Source organism: Haliotis rufescens, unplaced genomic scaffold, assembly GCF_023055435.1.
Source record: "Haliotis rufescens isolate VD_foot unplaced genomic scaffold, xgHalRufe1.0.p SCAF_8, whole genome shotgun sequence".
Lineage (NCBI taxonomy): Eukaryota > Metazoa > Mollusca > Gastropoda > Lepetellida > Haliotidae > Haliotis > Haliotis rufescens.
Window position 1 is genome coordinate 28404324 of NW_025964372.1, and position 16283 is coordinate 28420606.

General features: G+C 40.7%; 1 protein-coding gene across 1 annotated transcript; it reads left to right on the forward strand.

Annotated features, from left to right (window-relative positions):
* The first annotated feature begins 995 nt into the window (after positions 1–995).
* Positions 996–13349, forward strand: LOC124143489 (low affinity immunoglobulin epsilon Fc receptor-like). Its single transcript, XM_046512491.2, has 5 exons — positions 996–1486; positions 7290–7562; positions 8142–8233; positions 9162–9246; positions 12708–13349. Exons 1-5 carry the CDS (start codon positions 1090–1092, stop codon positions 12929–12931), a joined length of 1071 nt encoding a protein of 356 aa, XP_046368447.2. The 5' UTR covers positions 996–1089; the 3' UTR covers positions 12932–13349.
* Positions 13350–16283: the final 2934 nt, after the last annotated feature.

Genomic DNA, 16283 nt, shown 5'->3' on the forward strand with positions numbered 1-16283 from the left:
CCCCTCTTTGGATACGTCCTTGGCGATGTTCCGATCGGAAGCGTTGAGTCCCGGTATTTTCGAACTTGAAAAATGTTGACAAATTATTGGCTCATGCCTTTTTATAACCACTACCACTACCATAACTTTCTTGTGCTTGCCTTTTTATAGCCACTACCACGAGTTACGAATGCCATAACTTGCACGTGCATTTTGCTTTACTGTTTTTCCTTCATGACATTTTTTAACAAGTGTGAAAACAATGCTCTTTAAGACATCAAAATCGATATTGGCTGCGTTTTGACTCACCATTTGACGAATATCAAGCCACCAACACATATCCAATAACGCATATTCAATTTATATACCGGATTTTTTGTGTAGTTAGTTTCAATGTTCCACATATTACCTGTGCGTTTCCTTATTTGAAGAGTATAATAAATTATATTTATCAAAATGTGCAAATCAGATTCACCGGCACTTGCATAACACATATTCGACCAGGACTTAAAACGAACATGGTACAATATTAACATAACAATGTACAAATAAACCAAGCTGATGGGGCATAGTATTTCTCTCATACATGAAACTTTTCTGAATTACTACCCATTAAATCCTTTTTTCGGGAAACAAAATACTAACTGATTAGTAAAGTCTACTAACATGTTAGTGTCTGAGTGGGCAGCGAAATTCACTTACACTAGAAATTACTTCCCATTAAACCTTTTTGTGGGGAAACAAAATACTAACTGGTTAGTAAAATCTACTTAGATGTTAGTGTCTGAGTGGACAGTGAAATTCACTAAGTTAGTAAACTTTACAAACAAGTGTATGTAAACACTTTCATGAGCCTTTAAGCTTTCATGTGATAGGGATACGTGAATGGTCATTTTGACAAGTGTTGAAGCATTATTTCTTTCCCCGGAATAAGTAGCTCATTGCCCCTACATGTATGACTGTGAATTTGAGCTAACCGAACTACCGGGTCGGGACTCTAATCGTAACAAACTCCTTCCGGGTCTGGAAACTCTCGTATATTTAATGTAAAGAGCATTCATTTCTGAAGCCCGGGCAAGTGTCTACGTGCATCCGCGGGGATCTCACAGAATGGAGGTCTCACAGAAGCCCGTCTTGTTCATGCTCATCATTGTAGGACTTGCAAACATCTGCAGCTCACATCAACCAATGTTTGAGAGTCTACGGTTTGAAATGGACACATTTTCTGAAAGAATGAAAGGTGCGTTTGAGAAATTCGCTGAAGGGTTGGATTATTTCAATTCCAAACTGGAGGATATCAACAGCGGCTTAAACACTTCCCTCGACCAACTTCAAGACAAAACAGGCGAAATTGAAGATAAACTCAACACTGGACTCAATATTTCCCACGCTCACGTCAAAGAAGCGGAGCGACTCACTGACATGCGTTTCGCAAGAGTAGAGGGTGAAATGCATGGTATGCAGAAGGACGCCGCCACAGTGCAAGCCGGGATTAGCAGAACACAAGGTCGGTGAAAAGGGTAACGCCATAATATGAAACAAATGTTTGGGGGAAGGGGGGAGGGAAGGGGGCGTGTTATGGATAGCGCTGCCATGAATAAATGACACGGCGAAAGTGGGATCGCCAAAACCTATCGCAGCTGTAGGTGGGGGGAAGGCATTTAAATTATATTTAGGGACTGATCAATCAGTCATATATGCAGCGTGAAGGACACAATGTACGTGTCCTCGGGCACCCGTGAAGATCCGGGGTAGAATAGGTCTTCAGCAACCCATGCTTGCCGTAAATGGCGACTATGCTTGTCGTAAGAGGCGACTAACGGGATCGGGTGGTCAGGCTCGCTGACTTGGTTGATGCATGTCATCGTATGCCATTTGCGTGGATCGATGCTCATGATGTCAATCACTGTATTGTCTGGTCCAGATTCGATTATTTACAGACTGCCGTCATATAGCTGGAATATTGCTGAGTGCGGTGTTAAACAACAAACAAACAAACATCATTGAAATAAACGTAACTGCAATTACCTCGTCATTTGAAAATTGCAAGATGCGATGTTAAATGTTAAACTTTATCACTGACTCTCGTTTCAGTGTGGTTTAGGTAACTATTTAACTCTTCATTCACAACACCAGATGTACACACTACCGGCTGTGGCGACATATGTCGAGTAGCCGGGGTTATAAACATATATCCTGGTACACATATCTCACATTGTGTTCTGGGCGTGTAACGGCGTATATTTAAGTGATCACTTCCGTCTGCGTCTGTGATATGGTGCTGTAATCTATACGATATATCAAATACCAAGCTGAAACAGGAAATGGATCGAATACACAATTATTAACTGTTATATTATACATTAATACAAAATATTTCCTTCGAAATGAAGCCCGTCAGTGCTTATAAGCGGAGGAAAAATCAACAACATAGATTTTCACGCAGTTGTTCAACACATCAAACCATTCGTAAGTGGGGCGGTCGGATACCCTAGTGGTTAAAGCGTTCGCTCGTCACGCCGAAGACCCGGGTTCGATTCCCGACATGGGTACAATGTGTGAAGCCCATTTCTGGTGTCCCCCGCTGTGATATTGCTGGAATATTGCTAAAAGCGGCGTAAAACCAAACTCACTCACTCACACTCATTCGTAAGTGAGTGAATGTTGTTTTCCAACGCAGTCAGCAATATTCCAACCATATCGCCGTAGCGATAAACCACTGACTGAGAGCTCGAGAACCAGCTCTCCGACACTCTCCGACAAACATGGGCAATTATGGACCTGTAGTCCAGCATTAAGAAAACTTCATTATGCTTTCTTTTCGTCATAAAAAATATTGAAAGATGTATGTAAAATAGAAAAATTAATCGCCATCAAAAATAGTAGTATTAATAAAGGCATTACCAGCATACTTAAAATAATTTCTCAGTCAATCCAATATATGTACATATCCATATCTGATCATGTTATAAGATTCTATAAATTGCTACACTTATATACCTCATGTGCCAATGTTTCATTTATGTCTACTGAATTGAAATAAAAATAAAAATTTAAAAAAATAAAAATTGTGGACCTGTACTAAACCCGAAACACAACAAGATGAAAAAACATTAAATATTTGGCAGATGAAAACCTATTTATTATGTGTATTAGCATAACATATTGAGATCATCGGCTAATGTGAAATCGACCCGTGAAGATCCGGCAAAGAATTGGTCTTCAGCAAAACCATGCTTGTCATAAGAGGCGACTAACGGGATTTGGTGGTTAGACTTGCTGAATTGGTTGATGAATGTCATCGTATCCCAATGGCGTTGATCAATGCGCATGATGTCTATCACTGGATTGTCTGGTCCAGACTCAACTATTTACAGCGTGCCGTCATAAAGCTGGAATATTGTTGAGTGCGGCGTTAAACAAAATTTAACAAAATCAACGTATATCTTAAAATCAATATAAATATTCTTAAACTATATTCAATGCAGGTAATGCACTAACTGACCTCTGCATAACAGAGACCGCCTCCGTGGTCTAGTGGTAGAGCGTCCACCCGGTGAGCGGAAGGTTCGATCTCCGGGTGCGTCATACCAAAAGTGGTTAAGAGATGGTACTTGTTGTTACCCTGTCTGGCGCTCGGCATAAAGGGGCTAAAACAAGGACTGGTCGGCTCGGAGTCAGTATATTGTGTCTGAGTGGGGTATTCATGTTAAACTGCGGCATGGTATCTCAGTGGGCTAGTACTATAAATCGGCATCAGTCCGGGCTAGTACAAGCAGCCACACGTCACTACATAAGTGCAATAATCTTGAACGCGACGTTAAACCCCATTTCTCCTCACCTCACCTGCATAACAGATATGTTATGTTTCACATGTGCGGCTTAACGCACTGTCACTCCTGCTGTGAGCCAGATACCCATGATGCAAGCCTACCCAGCCAGATGACACAGCGGGAGCCAGTGATTTGTGTCAACTTCACGTCACAGGGTCGGCACACATGGTCTGTCCGACTGTGAGACAAGAGTCAGTTATGCAATATAACAACCTGAGTGAATGTCATTCTTAAACAATGACACAATCATCCCTATGTTCGTGATTGGGCGGTGGTGTAGCGCGACCTTCAAATTTCTTGGTATTTTCCAGATAATCTTTTATGTGTTTAACACTTAAGTGAACAAAATGCACCCCCCAAGTTTTGACATTTTTTTTGGAAGGTTTCCGGAAGGTTTCCAGCAGACGGAAACCTACACTTTTTTTGCTGTGAGTGAGAGAGTGAGTAAGTATGGTTTTACGCCGCTTTTAGCAATATCCCAGCAATATCACGTCGGGGAACACCAGAAATGGGCTTCACACATTGTACCCATGTCGGGAATCGAACCCGGGTCTTCGGCGTGACGAGCGAACGCTTTAACCACTAGGCTACCCGACCGCCCCTTTTTTGCTGTGAATCATCCCTTTGTTCGTGATTGGGCGGTGGGGTAGCGCGGTGGTAAAAGCGTTCGCTCGTCAAGCCTATTATGGTCCGGTTTCGATTCTAAATGTTGTACAAGAATAACAAGAACAGTATTAGAGCCAGTCAAACTAAAAACGTTAAGTTATAGATATAGAATTATTGATAGCTGAAAACTAAAATAATTAGGATGATATAAGTATGTCCCTTTCCAGATTGGGGTGCACGGGTGACCCATTCGTCTAAGACGCCGCGATTCGCTGTGCCGAGTTGCGTCCATTTGTCACGCCAGAAACCTATGATTGTGGGTTCGAATCCCGGTTCGCCCAAATTATGTTTCTAGGTTTGTTAGCACCATACCCGTGCTCGTGGGTTTTACCGAAGTGAGGCCAGAGGCCTGCATCACTTCGGTCTTTCCTCACACATTAAGCTGACACTCCGTGGTATAACTGCAATATTGTTAAAAGCGGCGTTAAACCTAACTCACTCACTCACTTACTCACTTTCCAGATTGATCATCAAACATATTTTGAGACATACCGAGATAAGTAAATACCGCAGAAATGGGAACATGAATTTAAAAGTGCAGTAATCCTGAAGTGGTCGGTCGGGTAGCCTAGTGGTTTAAGCATTCGCTCGTCACGCCGAAGACCCGTGTTCGATTCCCGACCTACAAATGTAGGTGCAATGTGTGAAGCCCATTTCTGGTGTCCACCGCCATGATATTGCTGGAATATTGCTAAAAGCGACGCAACATCATACTCACTCACTGAAAGTGCTGTGTGTTTAAAGGAGAATATTAACAACTGGACATTTCACTTGGAACAGCGGGAAGAGCCTGGAAAGTTCAAGGCATTATTCGTGTTTACCTGCTGACTGATTAACTGAGTGAGTGATTATTGTTTAATTCCACTTCAGAAATCTGGCAGTTATTTGCGGACATTTTGATCGGACCAAAAGTATTTCAGAAGATAGTGATTCCATCTTCAGTTAAAGATCAGTACAGGAGAACATTCCAAAAGAAAGACGTTTGATAAATATGTGTCCAACACGATCACCGTTAACAATAAAGAGCGCCGAGTTTTTAAACCATACAGGTGTTTGGTTGGCTGGTTTGTTGTTTAACGCCGCACTCAGCAATATTCCAGCTATATGACGGCGGTCTGTAAATAATCTGGACCAGACAATCAAGTGATTGACATCATGAGCATCGATCCATGCAATTGGGATCGATGACATGCATCAACCAAGTCAGCGAGCCTGACCACTCGATCCCGTTAGTCGCCTTAACAGGTTGACGGACAGTAAATTCATATGCCTTGGTAGTGATTTCTGAAGGGAATGGCGTCAGTATGGAACTAAAAGCAAATCGTGAGTGACTGAGTGAGAAAACATATTGGTTTTCGCCTCCCTTATTCCAGCAAAGTCACAGCGGGGGGCAGCAGACATGGGCTTCACGCATTGTTGGGAATCGAGCCCGGGCCATCGTTGTGACGAGCGAACGATTTATCCGCGCTTCATAGGCTCTCGTGTCATACATTACTCGACAATGTACTTGAACCTTATCTGTAATGGCGTAAACAAACAATTTTATGTCAACAACTTTCTTAACAACGCATATTACAGAGAGTACGTTAATGGCATGTGGTGCTACACACTATCCCAGGAACGGTAACAGGATATGCAACTCAAGTTATAATGTCATGTCCACGAAACATAACACTGTTAAAAGAAAACATGCACGTAAACACTCCACGTACATGTGACAAGCACACCGCTTGATTGTTATTAAGTGCGGTGTTAGATGGCAAACAAACAACCAAGACTGATGTGAAAACAGTTCTAAATTTTCTCCGATGACGGGGGCACGGGTTGCCCAGTCGTCAAAGGGTCCACAATTCGCGGTTTGTCAGCACCAAAGCCATGCCCGAGGGTTTCTGCCGTGTACAAAACGCCCAAGATCAGCATGACATCGGGCTTTCCTCCACATCAAGATGATACACCGTGGACGTGAATGATGTTCAACCCAACCCACTCACTCAGTGTTCAAATGACAAAATTCAAACATCCTTCTGGCTCATAACTGAAGGTGGTGGTGTGTGTGTGTGTGTGTGTGTGGGGGGGGGGGGGGGGGGGGGTTGGGACGGGGGGACGCTGTAAGTCACTTTGCCAAAGCTGTGCGCTACATGTCTTTGAGCCTGAGTAATTTTATCTTAACGTTTAGTGTCTTTGAGACATGCCGCTAATAGCAATCGGTCCAGAAAAGAAGGTAAGGTCGGGTGAAATGGGGTGTAACGTCAGCGTTCAGTATTAGTATACAGTATATAGTGTCTGCTTGTACTTATAAGGACTTTTGCAGGTTTTACAGTACTAGTCTACTGAGATACCATGCAGTTTTGATATGGATATCCCACTCAGACACAGTATACTGACTCCGAGTCGGCCAGCCCTAAGTGTATCCATCTAATGCCGCGTTCCGGGGAGGTAACAACAAGAACAATCTTTTAAAGTCTTTTGATTATGACGCGGCCGGGGATCGAATCACCCACCTTCCGTTCTTCAGACAGACGCTGTATCTATTAGGCAACGGTTAGGAGTCGGTCGTTGTGAATGAGAAAAATGAAAAAATATATATATCACATATAGAGTGACGAAGTATGCTTCTTTGTCGTCATCAACAACGTCATTACTCATATGACGTCATTATCACGTCGTGTGTTCGTTTTACGCCAAAATGTTTGTTTGCATTACGTCAACGTCGATGTTGGTAGCGTATTAGTTACAACGCGTGTGCAATGTATTGATTTACAGCACGCTCATCTTGAACCCAATAAATAATGAAATGTTATCTTTCAACAGAAACAAGTGAAGCCATTGCGGATGCCATTGGGGAAATAAAACATGATTACGAAGATTTCAAGAGGAGGACCTCCACATTATGGAATGTTCAGGCCAGCGTGATGTCAGTCCTAGAACAGGTTGACATCAACAAGGAGGAACTGTCCACTAAGATCACCAATGTGTCCAAGGATCTGACTGTTGTGGTCAAGTACGCAGTGCGCCCCCTCCACACAGCCATGTTAAACGTTGTCGAAGAAATAGCAATACTCAAAGAGAAACTTAATTCTATAGGTAATATCATACTTATATTGTTACGGATATTACACATTCAATATATATATTAAATCTCAGAAAAGAGTAATTTAGATTTTTATCGGTTTGGGCTTTTCTCTAGATTTACATTTCTTTCTCTTCTTACCATAATATTTCCTGAGACATAAGTTTAGGTACTTATTTGACATTATCGACATTATTTTATTGCAACCTGCATTTACGAGTGAGTGAGTTTGGTTTAACGCCGCTTTTAACAGTATTCCAGTTATATCGCGGCGTGTCAGCTTAATGTGGGAGGAAAGCCCGAAGTGATGCAGGTCTCAGACGTTTACCACTTCGGTGAAACCCACGGGTACGGGTAGGGTGCTGACAAACCTAGAAACATTATCGGGGCGAACTGGGATTCGAACCCACAATCATAGGTTTCTGGCATGCCCAAGGGACGCAACTCTGCACAGCGAATCGCGGCGCCTTAGACGACTGGGCCACCCGTGCCCCCGAATCCTGCATTTATAGTGTAAATGTACTGTTTCATTGACACGTATGCATTGTGCAAAAACCCTTGGGTTACAGGAAAATATAATGTCTATTTTGTAGGTATCCAAAACGATTGCCCCCTTCACTGGAAGAGGTTTCGAAACTCGTGTTTTTTGCATGTGACTGAACCCTCCTCGTGGAAAATAGCAAAGGTAAGATTTTGCGCTCAAGTGATCATATTTGTTTGTTTGTACCCAGCAATATTCCAGCTATATGACTGCGGCACGTAAATAATCGAGTCTGGAGAGACAATTCAGTGATCGATATCAAGAGCATCGATCCACGCAATTGGGGTACGAAGACAAGCACCAACCAAGTCAGCGAGCCTGATCACCCGATCCCGTTAGTCGCCTCTTACGACAAGCATAGTCGCCTTTTACGGCAAACATGGGTTGCTTAAAACCTATTCTTACCTAGGTGTTCATGTAAAACATTGGTGCTGGTATAATATATAACAGCCTGTGAACAAACACAGTACTACAATCGAACGTAAACGTTTCATTATCACAGTTTCATGTGGTACATATAACTAATTGAAGTGAATTCCGACAATTGGAGGAGAGCGGAAGGTCCGGGGTTCGATCCCCGGCCGCGTCATACCAAAAGACGTTAAAAGATGGTACCTATTGTTACCCTGTCTGGCGCTCGGCATTAAGGGGCTAAAACAAGGACTGGTCGGCTCGGAGTCAGTATACTGTGTCTGAGTATTCAACTGCGGCATGGTATAAGTGAGCTAGCACTATAAATTGGCAGCAGTCCGGACTAGTACAAGCAGCCACACACACACAAACGTGCATGCACGTCGCTATATAAGTGCAATAATCTTGGACGCGACTTTAAAACCAATTTTACCTCACCTCACCTCCGTCATTTTGAACACGCAATGCTATTCATAGTGTGCCATATTCGCAGGGGATCCTTGTTGTGCTCACCATGAGGTCGGGTCAGTCTCGTAATACATACTTCGTTCCACAAGGTTCGCGACCAACACAGGTCGTGTGATACAGTATTTCAACTTTACGTTCATTGATGTTTAACCTTATACAATACATCTAACAAATGTTTCTTTTCTTTATTCAGTTTATGTGTAAAGAGATGAACGCTTTCCTGGTTGAAATCTATTCACAAGAAGAGGCCGAGTTTGTGTCAAACATACCAGGAAACGGTAATTGCTCAAGTTAACATATATGTTAAAACAAAGTAGGGGTTTTTGAAAATAATATACGATAGATTTAATACAATTTAATGTTTAGTAAAGGGTTATTAGTGAGCATGTGTCGCCATGTTGTCTAAGGCGCTGCTATTCGAAGTGCAGAGTTGCGACCCTTGGGCACGCCAGAAACCTATGATCGTCGGTTCGAATCCCGGATTTTGTTTCCGGGTCTGGCACTAGTGCTCATGGGTTTCACCATTGTGGTAAACGTTTGAGACTTGCATCACTTCAGGCCTTCCTCCACATCAAGCTGACACGCCATGATAAAACAGGAATGATTTTCAAAGCGTCGTTAAACCCACTCAAATCACTCACTAACTTAAGGGGTGTTTCATAAGCGCTTCAAAGACTTTTACAACTGCACGTGTAGAAGATGCAAGGCCGTGTAACATGTTCATTTAAGAATGCATCCTTGGTGACTGTGATCAGGTGTCTTGCTCAAAAGTTGTGCATCAGCGACAACAATTATGTTCGATGCTTTTCCTTATTTTGACCCGTACCATCTACTGGTTGGTTGGTTTGTTGTTTAACGCCGCACTCAGTTATAATATATATGACGGCGGTCTGTAAATAATCGAGTCTAAACCAGACAATCAAGTGATTAATATCATGAGCATCGATCATCGCAATTGGGATCGATGGCATGCATCAACCAAGTCAGCGAGCCTGACCACCCGATCCCGTTAGTCGCCCCTTACGACAAGCATAGTCGCCTTTTACGGTAAGCATGGGTAGCTGGAGACCTATGCTACCCCGGATCTTCACGGGTCGTATCATATATATATATATATATATATATATATATATATATATATATATATATATATACGCGTCTACCAGTCTCATTTGTATATTTCGGGCGGTCGGGTAGCCTAGTGGTTTAAGCATTCACTCGTCACGCCGCAAACCCGGGTTCGATTCCCGACGTACAATGTGTGAAGCCCATTTCTGGTGTCTCCCGGCGTGATATTGCTGGAATATTGTTAAATTCGGCGTAAAACCATACTCATTCACTCATTTGCATATTTGAAATCAACATCATAACTCTAATTTACTTTTATTTTCTTTAATTTCCTTCAACGTTTGCATTCGAGCTCACCACTTTTACTTATTGTAAGCCGTAGTTCTTGAACATGCTTATCATGGTTTTGTCCAATTTTTCATCATGATCCAGTCTTTACCAACCTCAAACACGTCTGAATGTTTAGCAAATCTGTTGTCATTACATCTTCCCGAGGCAAGAGAGTAAACTGACTTAAACGTCCAGTTTCCACCATTGCCGAACTGGGCTAGAATTCCTGGACTCGATCGTAGTGCCACCAGTGGCTATTACGAGTTATGTCCCTTCTATGCCTCTCCTATGGACCAATCAGATTCCACCTCTCGTATCACTTGCATTTGCTTCAAACAAAATGATAGCGCCCAGTCAAGACGATCTGATTGATAATCAAGACCTATATTGTGATAAATCTTACATCGCGAAGTGCATCAAATCACGTGAGCACCTTTATTTAAAACATGAAAAGATAAGCAAAATATCAGTTCTGTTAACAACGGGTTGGCGGTGCTTTGCAAATCCTGCAATCGACGGAAATCTGCATGACAGTTCACAAACCGGATTTCGATTTCGTAGCGCGATTTTGATTGGACTGGACTTTTGTAGTCAGTTAACGCCCTTGCCTCGGGAAGATGTCATTCTTGGGTACCTTATTTATTCACGAAATCAGGAGATGACAGTTGACATGCGCTAGGTAGTAAAATAGAAATTATGCCATCCGTATGTGTAATGCGACGTTACGAGTTTAAGAACGAGTACTTTGAGTGCAATAGAAATGTATGAATTATTTCGCAACGTTCGTATGAATGTAATAGTCTCGTTAAGTAAGGATAAAATTGTACCAAAGAAGATGTTCATTCATAAACCTTACAAACTTAGTACTATATCTAATAGTACTGAGTGGGTAATATATATGAATACACAACTTCTTTATTACAATTAGGAGCGATGCCTCTCAAAGAAGGAATAACATCGTTAGTGTCCACACTAAATTATTTGCAGTGTGTTTGGCAAAGGAAGCCGCTGTAAATGACTTCATAAATATAACGTCCACAATGGTGGCACGTCATAACGGTATTACAATAGTGTCTGTAGAGCCGTTTTGCGCTTGAAAAAATAGTATTTGAATATAAAATAGTTTGATCAACTCCTTTATTTCAAACAGTACGGCTGGTAATAATACACCCGAAGCTGCCTGCACTGCCATTGAAATAGGTGCAGCTATGTGAGAAGGGGTTTTCAGGATTTTCTTAATGAATGTTTTATTTTAGAAAAATGGGTTGCTCAAACACTTTAGAATGTAAAATTACAACTTTTTCTAATGTTTGGAGTTGGCCAGTTCACCTACCAATAAATCAAGTCTTCTAACTCGTTCACTTCTATACATATATATATCGTGGTTGGTAGTGTATCAGTTTTAACCGTTCATTCTTCGCGCCAATTCCCCACATGGGCATACCGTGGCGATCACTACTACAGTAAACTACGGTTATAACGAACCCAAAGGGACCACTAATTTTAATTCGTTATAGCCGTAGTTCGTTATAAGCAAATGTACGGAATATATACAGCAAATGGATAGGACCCAAAAATATAGTTCGTTATAACCGTCACTTCGTTATAAGCGTGTACGTTATATACGTAGTTTACTGTATATCAGAAACTCCTATGTGTCCTATTTATTCGTACAAAGTCATGAAATTATTCTTCAGGATACACTACCGTCCTCTATATGGCAATGCTTGATAATACCACGACCGATTATGTTATATGGTAGGTTAATATTACTAGTATATGCTCTTGTGCAGTTGTTTTAGTGGAAGCGCTCACTCTCGCTCTGATGGAAGGGAGTGAATGTTGTTTTACGCCATATCCAACAGCTATTTCAGGCCGATCGGTAAAATGAGATTATCGAGCATGGGTCCGGCAAACCAATATTTGACAATGTGGGCAGGGATCCACGCCGTCGGGGCATCATGACTCACAATTGGACAGGTCTCAAATTTAAAAACCCCAGCCTCATTAGTCTATCATCATCTCATCAGTATCTCAAAGGGTCGGGTCGGTTTGTTGCCCCCCCCCCCCCCCCCCCCCGAATAATTTACCCAGCTAATCATTTGTACATGTCGATGTCGACTAACATCAAACTGATAGTGTTCATCTGATACAAGTCCCCTTTCTGAACACATGATATCTCTTCGTGTACATCCACACAATGTATAAATTGTTAAGAGGTATTATGTTATGTATATCAACCCTGATATAATTTTCAGTTTATCGTTGGTTCGATTTCCTGATTCGTCCACGGTTTACTTTTTCCCTTCATAACTGGTTTAATTCAATTCCTGTTTTGCAGATACATCAGAGATATGGACTGGTGCCAAAATTGGACGGAAGGGAACGTGGTTTTGGGAAGGAAGTAAAAGCGAAGTGTCTTTTGATGTATTCGGAGGTCGCCACCTGAGCGGGCGAGGCAGGAAGTATTGCGGCTTTCTCCTCCCCGAAACGCGTTCCCTTGATGACAAAAACTGTGGACGGGAACTTGGATATATTTGCAGAATGTTCAAAATCAAAAACTGATTTCTTAATCAGCCTACACCTATCATTAATAATTTCATTGTACATGTTCCTCTCCTAGACTCAATTTTCGAAACAGAGTTGCGTCCCTTTGATGTGCCAGAAACCGATGATCTTGGTTTCCAATCCGATTCGGCCTGATTACATTTCTATGTATGTTCGTGGGTTTCCCCAAAGTGAGAAACACCACTTCGGGCTTTCCACCTAAATCAAGCTGACAAACCATGACATAAAACTGTTCAAAGCGGCGTTAAACTCAATTCATTCACCCATTCACGCACGCACATTTGCCACAAACATACACATTTTACACATCATATATCTCGCTGCTTTAAATAATTTAAACACGTTATGAGGGTAAATATATTCCCGATGACATATTACGTTGAACACACTGAACAAAATGCTTACACAAAACCCTAGCTTTGCTGTTCATTTTTGACGGTACTATTGCCTTAAGTCAATGTCAGTTTGGTTTTCCTATTTTGTAAAATGTTTATATATTTTTTGTTTAAAGACGAGGATGCATGTCCAAAGCAACGATATACATAATGTTATTACAACTAGTCATATACATGTAGCTTTTGCTTGACTATCGTTCTATCGCTTGAATGATTTTGACATCAAATATCAAGGAAATCGTTTATTCATGGGGTATAACCAACGGGGATAGTACATAGTCATATTAGTTGTGGCTATATAGGCTCAATGGCGTTACAGATATCTGCCGTTCACAAATCAAATTATGATGATATAAATCCTCAAAGGCATCAGGAATCTGGTATATTTGAAACATATGTCCCGGATATTACAAACTATCCAACACTCTGGAAAACTCGCGTTTCGAAAAAACTGCTTTCAGTGTTACATAGTATAATATATACAAATACGTTCATATATTTCTTCCCTACACATACATCTATCATTTTTATGGCTTTTATATTTTTCTATTGCGTTTTATTCAAATGACGGTTCCCAGTCTATACTGTTAAAAGCGGCGTTAAACCCAACTCACTTACTCACTACTAACACATTAAATTCACCCTTTGTTCTTCTGCATATTCTTCTGCAATGTTCCCATTTATAATATACACCATCAAAGAAACAATCTGCACTGAAGAAATGAAAAAAAACAAATCGCATACACTTTTGTTCGTAATGTTACTGCCACTCCGCATATTGCCTTCATTTAAAAAGGCAAATAGTGTTCAAATAGTGGTATACAGTGAAAATCTACTGTACATAAATATTCGATCTTGTTAGTGTTTTGGGTTATACGGACATTTACTGACGAAGTATTTCTAAAGTATTACTGGGATATTAGATTAAATGTGTTTCATGTTTTTGGTATATTACATCATTACAACTGCAAGGTATCATGATATAGCCTTTAACCTGTACCTTGTTTGGTACATTACATCATTACAGCTGCAAGGTATCATGATATAGCCTTTAACCTGTACCTTGTTTGATACATAACATCATTACATCTGCAAGGTATCATGATATAGCCTTTAACCTGTACCTTGTTTGATACATAACATCATTACATCTGCAAGGTATCATGATATAGCCTTTAACCTGTACCTTGTTTGGCACATTACATCATTACAGCTGCAAGGTATCATGATATAGCCTTTAACCTGTACCTTGTTTGGTACATAACATCATTACATCTGCAAGGTATCATGATATAGCCTTTAACCTGTACCTTGTTTGGCACATTACATCATTACAGCTGCAAGGTATCATGATATAGCCTTTAACCTGTACCTTGTTTGGCACATTACATCATTACAGCTGCAAGGTATCATGATATAGCCTTTAACCTGTACCTTGTTTGTTACATAACATCATTACAGCTGCAAGGTATCATGATATAGCCTTTAACCTGTACCTTGTTTGTTACATTACATCATTACAGCTGCAAGGTATCATGATATAGCCTTTAACCTGTACCTTGTTTGGCACATTACATCATTACAGCTGCAAGGTATCATGATATAGCCTTTAACCTGTACCTTGTTTGTTACATTACATCATTACAGCTGCAAGGTATCATGATATAGCCTTTAACCTGTACCTTGTTTGGTACATTACATCATTACAGCTGCAAGGTATCATGATATAGCCTTTAACCTGTACCTTGTTTGTTACATAACATTACAGCTGCAAGGTATCATGATATAGCCTTTAACCTGTACCTTGTTTGGCACATTACATCATTACAGCTGCAAGGTATCATGATATAGCCTTTAACCTGTACCTTGTTTGGTACATTACATCATTACAGCTGCAAGGTATCATGATATAGCCTTTAACCTGTACCTTGTTTGGTACATTACATCATTACAGCTGCAAGGTATCATGATATAGCCTTTAACCTGTACCTTGTTTGTTACATTACATCATTACAGCTGCAAGGTATCATGATATAGCCTTTAACCTGTACCTTGTTTGGCACATTACATCATTACAGCTGCAAGGTATCATGATATAGCCTTTAACCTGTACCTTGTTTGTTACATTACATCATTACAGCTGCAAGGTATCATGATATAGCCTTTAACCTGTACCTTGTTTGGTACATTACATCATTACAGCTGCAAGGTATCATGATATAGCTTTTAACCTGTACCTTGTTTGTTACATAACATTACAGCTGCAAGGTATCATGATATAGCCTTTAACCTGTACCTTGTTTGGCACATTACATCATTACAGCTGCAAGGTATCATGATATAGCCTTTAACCTGTACCTTGTTTGGTACATTACATCATTACAGCTGCAAGGTATCATGATATAGCCTTTAACCTGTACCTTGTTTGATACATAACATCATTACAGCTGCAAGGTATCATGATATAGCCTTTAACCTGTACCTTGTTTGTTACATAACATCATTACAGCTGCAAGGTATCATGATATAGCCTTTAACCTGTACCTTGTTTGGTACATTACATCATTACAGCTGCAAGGTATCATGATATAGCCTTTAACCTGTACCTTGTTTGGTACATTACATCATTACAGCTGCAAGGTATCATGATATAGCCTTTAACCTGTACCTTGTTTGATACATAACATTACAGCTGCAAGGTATCATGATATAGCCTTTAACCTGTACCTTGTTTGGTACATTACATCATTACAGCTGCAAGGTATCATGATATAGCTTTTAACCTTTACCTGTATAGGAGGCATTTCAATAAAATATGTATACCAGATGTACGTGTTGGAAATCTGTTGGTTGTTATGTAGCAACATATGCCAGTGTTACCATTACTTTATCCGCTGGTAACATGCACAAGGTAACTGTCAAAATGAACTGTGATCACATGACGGTCGAGATAA

Bases quoted from the DNA above. Each gene is read 5' to 3' on its own strand.
- LOC124143489 (XM_046512491.2), top strand. From the start codon at position 1,090: ATGGAGGTCTCACAGAAGCCCGTCTTGTTCATGCTCATCATTGTAGGA. The intron at 7,563-8,141 runs GTAATATCATAC...TCTATTTTGTAG, and splicing joins AGAGAAACTTAATTCTATAG to GTATCCAAAACGATTGCCCC. The intron at 9,247-12,707 runs GTAATTGCTCAA...CCTGTTTTGCAG, and splicing joins GTCAAACATACCAGGAAACG to ATACATCAGAGATATGGACT.